The 8,293-nt window shown below is 39.8% G+C and overlaps 1 protein-coding gene across 1 annotated transcript; it reads right to left on the bottom strand.

The window, feature by feature from the left end:
• Positions 1-3,512: 3,512 nt before the first annotated feature.
• LOC121805686 lies at positions 3,513-6,054 on the bottom strand. Its single transcript, XM_042205636.1, has 2 exons — positions 3,823-6,054; positions 3,513-3,748 (listed from the first exon to the last, which is right to left on the bottom strand). The coding sequence occupies exons 1-2, from the start codon at positions 5,133-5,135 to the stop codon at positions 3,709-3,711; spliced, it is 1,353 nt and encodes a 450-aa protein (XP_042061570.1). The 5' UTR covers positions 5,136-6,054; the 3' UTR covers positions 3,513-3,708.
• Between the last annotated feature and the right edge of the window lie 2,239 nt (positions 6,055-8,293).

Below are 8,293 nucleotides of genomic sequence, written 5' to 3'. Positions count from 1 at the left end.
ATTCCACGAATGTACGTAATGGAAGATAATATCAGCCATTTGTACCCGGAAAAAAAACATTCCCAGTGATGGGAAAGACGCGTCAGCCTCTTGCGTGTTTGGTTAAAACACGCGATAGTCTCTTGCGTGTATACAAAACACGCGTTACTCTCATGCGTGTTTTAATGAATGAAAAATCGACGCTTCTCCCCTCTTCCTTCACTCCCAGCAGCTCCCTCTGCACGCCCAGCGACGAGACGGCAAATTCGTCATCTAGCCGATGAAAATCGAAGTGAATCCGACATCTAGCTGCTCCCATTCCTCTTTTAAGTGTTGTTAGGTAACTTTTTACCCTTAATTTCGATTTTAGTTGGTTATAGATTTAGGGTTCATGGGGTGGTATTTTAAAATAACAATTACATATATCACACTGCCGGGTAGACTCCCTTTGATAGAGTTGGGCTACCATGGAAGCCTACTACACATGATTCATTCTTCTCAGATGTCCATATCATGCACTCTCCAACAAATGAGAAATTGGATGATGATGCTGCTGATGATGATGATTCTGATGATGATGATGATGATGATGACGATGTTGATGATGCTCTTGAGAGTTCTGCACAATTGGAGCGTCCCAGAAGTAGTGCCTACATAGAGCGCCCCACGAGGAGAGAACATATAGACCCTCCTAGGAGTAGTGTACAACTTGATCGCCCTAGTAGTAGTGCACACACGTCCCGACCCGACAAGGAACGCTCCAGGCCAAGTTTGTCTCAGACAATTATGGGCATGTTCCCACGTAGAAGGTCTAGCCGTGACAACAGAGGAAAAGGCCCAAGTAAATATACACCATCGTCCTTTAAGTAGTTCATTTGGATCATGAGATGTACTGTCTACTTATTACAGGTGGATTGATCAATAAATAAGGTAAACTCTGTCAAAATTTTTCGTAACAAGATGATTTTTACGTAACAATATTACTTAAGAATGTCATTTCAGTCTTAAACATGGTTAGAAAATCTAAAATATTGTTCGTAAACATAATAAAATTCAAGCCTCAAACACGATTCTCAAATATAATATGAATACACAACACGTCCTAAAGTGCACTTTCTTCTATTGTGGCCGATCTCTCCACAAAGGCGGCATCGAGGAGGAGTGTAATATCCCAATCTTATAGAAGTTTAGAGTTAGAAATTAGATTTTTAATTAGTAGTTTTATACATGTTTTATTAATTAGACTAAAAATTCAAATAATATAGAAAAAAATTGAAAATAGAAGAGAAGATAGGATAAAGAAAAGAGAAAGAAAAAGAAAAAGAAAGGTGTGATACGTGTAGTGTTGGGGGAAAGGGGAAAGAAAAGGGATTTAAGAATTAGAAGCAAAATAAAAAAAAAACTCACCCTTCTCCTCTCTTTCTTTCGTGCTCTCTCCACGCCACTCTCTCCCTCTCTGTAAAAATATTCAACAGTCTCTCTCCCTCCGATCAGCCACCGTCTCCGATCACTCCACCACGGAACATGTAACACACTCCACTAATCCAAGCTCTCAATTCCCCCATCTTCTTCTCAATTTTGGAGCTTAGGTTGCAAACCCACCTCCACTTATTTTTGGAAAATAATTGAAATTAGAGGTTAGATTCCTCCATAACCTCCTCAATCATGTTTCTAAGTATAGTAGTGATGTTAATTTGATGTGATTCTTTTTGGTTGGTTGAAAATTAGGGTTCATAGAATTGGGGATTTTGTTGTTTTGATGCTTTGGTGTAATTTGGCTGTTAAATTATGCAATTAAAAGTATGATATGATATTTAAGCATGAAAGTGATAGGAAAAATCTGATTTTTAGGGATGATTGTTGACTATAAGCTCTTGACATGGATTTAAGATAGTCCCTTGCTAAGTTTTATACTACATGGTGTTGGGGTTGCTTTGTTGCGAAGTTTGAGGTTGGTTATTGATGCTTAAACAAGCTGAAAATTCTTAAAAAGAAGTTGGTGAAAGGGGTTTAGATGTTGGTTGTTATCAAAAGGTTTAGAATTGAAGTTTTAGCTTCAAGATGTCAAAGTTTTGAGTTTAATTTTAAATTAAAGTTGTTGTCCCATATTTTAAAAATTAATTAAGTTTGTTTATGGAGAAAATAGAATTGTGAGTATATTTTTGGGACAGCCGGGTATAGCTCTCGGTTTCCAAGGTTATTGAATAGCATTATCGAATTACTTTACTCCTTTTTGGTATAAATGAAGTTAGAAATATTTTAACTTGTATATATGTTTTAGTTGATTTAGCTTGTGATGAAGGAAGTAGTATAGAAAGTGAAATAGATAAAGATGATGATTTAGTTTTATTTGTGTTTTAAGTGTTTGTCTATAATTTATATATGTGATTGTTGGAAAAACTAGGTGAACCGAGTGCAAGTACAAGCGATAAAGGAAAAGGGCACCTCCATGGTTGACTAAGAAAGTAATATCGTGGTTTTTTTTACGTGTACAAGTAGTGTACGCGTGTTCTAAAATTTAATTCCTTTAACTTCGATAAATATTACTATTTGTTTGTGTGATTCGTATGCTTATGCCATAGAACTTTAAAAAAATGATTGTGTTGAATAATGTGAAAGTTGATATGAAATAGTTGCGTTGTGCCCCATTGCTTGAGTGAATCACAGGGTATAGTTGGCATGCCATAGGACAGCAGTACTACACACATGTTGATCACTCGTCTTCTGGATAACTGAAGCGATGGTCTATATGATATATCGATAGTTGAAATGTACCCTATATGGGTAATATATGACAGTTGCCTTGCATAGGCCATATGGAAGATTACAGTGTTCGCTACGGACTTACATGATAGGCGCCCTCATAGGGCTACAGATAGTGTCCTTGTACCCGTGTCCGTCACTAAGCATAACTTGGGGGCTGAATGTGACTTTCTATTTTTGAAATAATATGGTAGTGCTTTGAATTCTTTAAACAGTTATGTTTTCCTCAGGTAAAAGTATGTTGTATTGTGTTATATAGTTCTGATTGATATGTGATAGATGGCTATTATTGAAAGTATTACTTGATTAAATTGAATATGTGTTGTACGACATTCCAGGTAATAAAGTGTTTACTTGTGATAGTGATATTGATTGAAGTTGTAGAGGTTTTATTCTGGAATGCGATTACACTACGAGCTTTTCGAAGCTCACCCCCCTTTCTTCTCCCTCTTGCAGAGTATAGAAGCGAGTGAGCTCGCTAGTTGGCAGCAGCACGTGTCAAGTCACTACCCTCCCTTTTTGCTGGTAAAGTTGGAGTTCTCACGTGGCATGCTTAGGCTAACTTTTGGTTGTTTGTAGTTAGTTGGAAATGTAAGGTTATAACCTTCTTTTTGCTAATGGAGTTGTATATATATATATGTATCGAAACAGGTTATCGATATTTTGTTATGTATAGTAGTAAATAGTTGCGTTATTAGGTTTAGTTACTTTTATGATAGTGTTGTTTTTTAGTGTTTGAAAAAAAAAATAGGCATGTTTTGTTTGTCGGCATGTTTTGTTTGTCGATCGTACCGAAAGGTGACATCACTTACTCGGTTAAAACTAACAGAGTAAGGTGTGTTACAAGGTGCTCTTGGCGCATCTTCTTCGCGCTCATCCATTTGGTTGTGTATCCTGCCTCTGTTGTACCGCCCACGTGAACGAGGAAGTAGCCGTGCTGGTGAACATTCCAACGTCCATTCAGGTTCATACCAATAATCTTGGTGTCTCAATGGACGGAACGCAGCTGCATAAAATTGCAACCGTAAGACATGATAATAATGTAAGAATAAGAAGTATCTAAATAACATACATGCGTACTGGTGAATCCAAACATCTGTATGGTATCGGGAATCAACATGACTAAAGATGTCATCACTGCGTTCTCTCAGCACCGCAACAGCGTGAGAGCAAGGCATTCTCCAGGTCTGCCACTTTCCACATGAGCATCTCTTTTCACGATAATCTACAACATGTATATTATGGCCTCTTCCCGGACCTCTGTGATAGGTTAGCACCTCATAAGTTCCACGTGCTATGCTTGTAGTCCTAACATGATGACGTCTCCCTCGACGGTCATTCTTCTGAAATAACTCCCAAGCCCACGGTGTCAAAGGCGTCTGACATTGTTTGGCTAGAGTCGTTCGGTTAACAAACCAGTTGATGGTCCGCCAGAATGTAATATCAATGATAGCTCTAATTGGGAGTTCCCCCGTAGATAACAACACATTGTTATAACACTCGGCCATGTTAGTAGATGTCTCACCCCATCGACGAAATTCATCGTGTGCCATAGTCCACTGCGATCTATCTATGGTGGTTTCGAGGTACCTCAGAGCTTCTGGACTCACATTTTCTAATTCACGCCTTGCAGTCCAATATCTCCGCTCCCCAATTACTTCACCCATTATCCATACCCATTTCTTCACTCCGTGGCCTTTGTGTCTTTGTAACACATTCGATCTAACATGAACTAAACAGTATCGACGATAACCAACTGGTACCTCTTTCCACACATCAGACTGCATGGCATTTATAATGCCTTGATGTCTGTCTGATATTATGCACACTTCATGTTCATGCTTTATAATATGCACTCTGACAAGATTCGGAAACCAACTCCAACTCTCATTTGTTTCTTCATCAACAATAGCAAAAGCAACATGCAAATAGTTATTATTTGCATCGTAACCTACTGCAGCAAGTAGTTTACCTTTCAGTCTTCCACGCAGGTGAGTCCCATCAACTGATAAGACCGGCTTTGCTAGTTGGAACGCCTCTATTGCTGGCCCAAATGCCCAAAATACGTAGCGGAACACCTTTAAATTACCTTGACTCAATGTAAGGTCATGCAACCACTCAACGATTGTCCCAGGATTTTGACTTTGCAACTCAGTCAGGTAGCTGGGGAGTTGTCTGAATGATCCCTCCCACCCACCATATACAAGCTCAATATCTTTGCTGCGAGCATACCATGCTTTCTTGTAGTCGATTTTCACGTGAAATTTATCTTTGATATATGTACCTACCGCAGAAGGCTTGAATTCAGCATCGTTTTCAATTTGACTTCGAATACAGAGAGCAATCATGGATGATGTAAGATTAACATGTTCACTTGGATAGTGATCTCCCATACAACAATGACGATCAACCCATGAGTTGATAGACTAGCTACCATCGTGTTTCTTAAACGTTGCTTTAACCTCCCAATTACATGGGTATCGTTGCCCAAGGTCCTTGCCTTTTTCTTTTCGGACCAAATGGGTCCCTACAAACTGCATGACATCTTCTTGATTTACTATCCATAACCTCATACATCCGACCTGTTCCCACATGCCATAATGTTACAACAGTTTTCAACTGCAATTTGCTATCAAATTTCGTTCCCACATCTATATGTCTCGGATTATCCTCATTCCAATACCACATATCTTCTTCACCCACTCCATGGTCTTCTGAAAAGTAACCTCGGCTGCCTTCACATGGTAATGATCAAAAAAATGGTAACCCTTCAGGCACATAGTCGGGAACAGGTTGCTCCCCACGAACAGATGGTTGTACATAATTCTCAACCATCATAGCAAGTGTCTCATCGTCTGTAGAATCTTCACATGATTCTGCACTATAATCAAGATCACTTGGTTGAGAACCATCGGAACCATCACAATCAGAACCATCTGAACCATCACAATTATTAGAACCCTGAACCATCACAATTATCAGAACCATCTGAACCATCATAACCATCACATGTCACATTTGGTATATCTAGTTGTTCATCAACCTCCCTCCCAAATGTGTTAAATTCAAAGCTATGATATTCATCATTCCTCTTAGATGTCTCGACATCAAAACTATGATAATCATCTCTCCTAGACGTTCCAACATCATGATGAGTGATAGGTGGTTCAAATTGCAACGCAGTAGTAACCGGAGTATATTCAATAAAAAGTTCAATTTGACGTGGATTTTCAGCAAACATATACTCCAACAAATTATCAACCACTGGTGTAGCTATATAATTCACCACTCCACTAAAAACCACAGGATGCCTCCATGTTAAATTCCAATTTTTTCACATATCATTGAAACTAGCTGATAATAAGATATCTTTTCATTCAATATAATAAATGATTTTGCACGAGGGGATCATAAGCAACACTCAAACCTGGGAGCTGAATAATTTTCTCATCCCAATATAAACTCACAAACACCATCAAACCTGCAAAATAAGTACGACAAAACATCATATACTCTAAATTCAACATACTTAAATAAATATTGCACAAAATTAAATACGAAAATTCAATACCAAGTTCAATGCTTCGATTATATATTTAGTTTACAATGCATACATATAACTACATCAATGGCCTAAATTCAATGTTTTTCTTGTCATACAATGTCAAACCATGAACCCTAAATCTATACCTAACTAACATAGAGCAATGATAATTGAAATTAATGGTCAAAAATTACCTAACACCACTTAAAATAGGAATTAGAGTATCAAAATATCGGATTCACTTCGATTTCCACCGGCAAGAGACGTTGTGCGTCGCTGAGAGTGAGAGAGTGAGCGAGGTGGAAGTGAAGTTTCTGCCGCCTGGACTGGAACATGTATCCAATGCAAACACGCGAGAGCGTCACGCGTGTTTAATCAAAGACGCGAGAGCGTCATGCGTGTTTATCAAAGACGCGAGAGGCTCACGCGTCTTTCCCATCACTGGAAATGTTTTTTTTCCTGGTACAAATGACGGATATCATCTCCCATGACGTACATTCGAGGAATTTACCCTTGGAATCTGCTTCGTAAAAACATATTCAAAGGGGATCCTTGTCCTAGTCACTTGGTATCTGCAGGAAAGATGATTGCCAGAAGCTGCAGATGGGTTCGACATTGTATTCAGGTGATTTTGGAATACTCGCTGCTGCCGGCCAGACTGAAGCTGCGTGGGAAGATATTTCAGATAAAATCAAGTTTGCTGCTTCTTCTGACTATGATAACAAAGAATCTCGTATACAATCCCTTGGTTACACATACTTGCCTCACCATTTGAGGCCGTGTTTCTTGTATCTGCTTATGTTTAACAAGTATGGTGTTGGTGTCAAACATACCAAGTATGAAGAGCATAATTAGAGGAGAAATATATGTAATTGATATAGCATTAATATGTAATACATTCTCCTAGAATAGGGTGATCTCTTACCTAAAATACATTGTGATCTCTCCTACATAAGGAGGAAGAACCGCAGCATACAGATATCAAGAAATACAAGAATCATATTCTCCCTAAAACTCTCTCATCCCTTAGAATTGCCCTATGAATCGCCTAACTCTCGATTACCATCTTTGAGATGGTATTAGAGCAGGTATGGACTCAGAAAAAAGTTCATCATCGTCCGTAATATACCTTTCCCGACCTTTTGCGACCTGCAAACAACCAAAAGAAATCATGTCAGAATGCGTGCTTTCTAATACAGAAACACCAAATCAGCCAACGTTTGGAGCCGATCTCGCCGCACAATTTGCGGTATTTCCGAGACAAAGCCTCGGCGCCATACCAAACAAAACAACCAAGTTTAATCACTCCGAATCGTCGAGTGAAATCAAGGAATCCACGAACGATTTGATTCCCTCAATTGGAGCAAAAAATCAAGGAATAGCCTCTGATCTCGCAGCCCGCAGCCGATCCGTTCTCCCACCAAGGGCCACCGATCGGCCGTGGAACAAGCGGGCGGACGACGACAAGAGCCGGCTGACGTGCTCGCACTGTGGAGGCACGGCCACGACAAATCGGGGAGGCCGGGCGGTGGCTGTGATAGGGGAACAAGCTACCAACGCCGAAAAACCAGCGGGCAGCACCGGACCGGTGCGTGGGAGCGACGGAGGTGAAGGAGGAGATCGATGGAGTGTGGAGGGGGCGAAAGCTTCGACGGCTATGGTTTTGTCCGTCGCATGTATGGAGAATGAGGGTTTCTCCCAAATAAAACCCTCCACTTCCCGATTATCACACAAATTACCCCATCATCTTTCTTTATCTCATAAAAGACCCACTAGTTTCCAGATATTGCAGAATAAACCCCACCACATAACTTCTTACCAAAACAGACCCCCAAACTCTCACATATTCAAATCACAGCCCCACAAAAAGCAAAAATTACAACCAGACCCCTCCTTTGCAAAAACCTTGCAAATTACACCCCAATCTTCCAACCACCTCGAAAACAACCCTACCATACCATGTCAAAACCCTTTCGATGCCTTAGCCTGTTCCTCCACATCCAACTC

This window comes from Salvia splendens, chromosome 5 (assembly GCF_004379255.2).
Source record: "Salvia splendens isolate huo1 chromosome 5, SspV2, whole genome shotgun sequence".
Taxonomy (NCBI): domain Eukaryota; kingdom Viridiplantae; phylum Streptophyta; class Magnoliopsida; order Lamiales; family Lamiaceae; genus Salvia; species Salvia splendens.
This window is presented reverse-complemented; position numbering and strand designations above follow the sequence as displayed.

Bases quoted from the DNA above. Each gene is read 5' to 3' on its own strand.
- LOC121805686 (XM_042205636.1), bottom strand. From the start codon at position 5,135: ATGGGAGATCACTATCCAAGTGAACATGTTAATCTTACATCATCCATG. The intron at 3,749-3,822 runs GTACGCATGTAT...AATTTTATGCAG, and splicing joins ACAGATGTTTGGATTCACCA to CTGCGTTCCGTCCATTGAGA.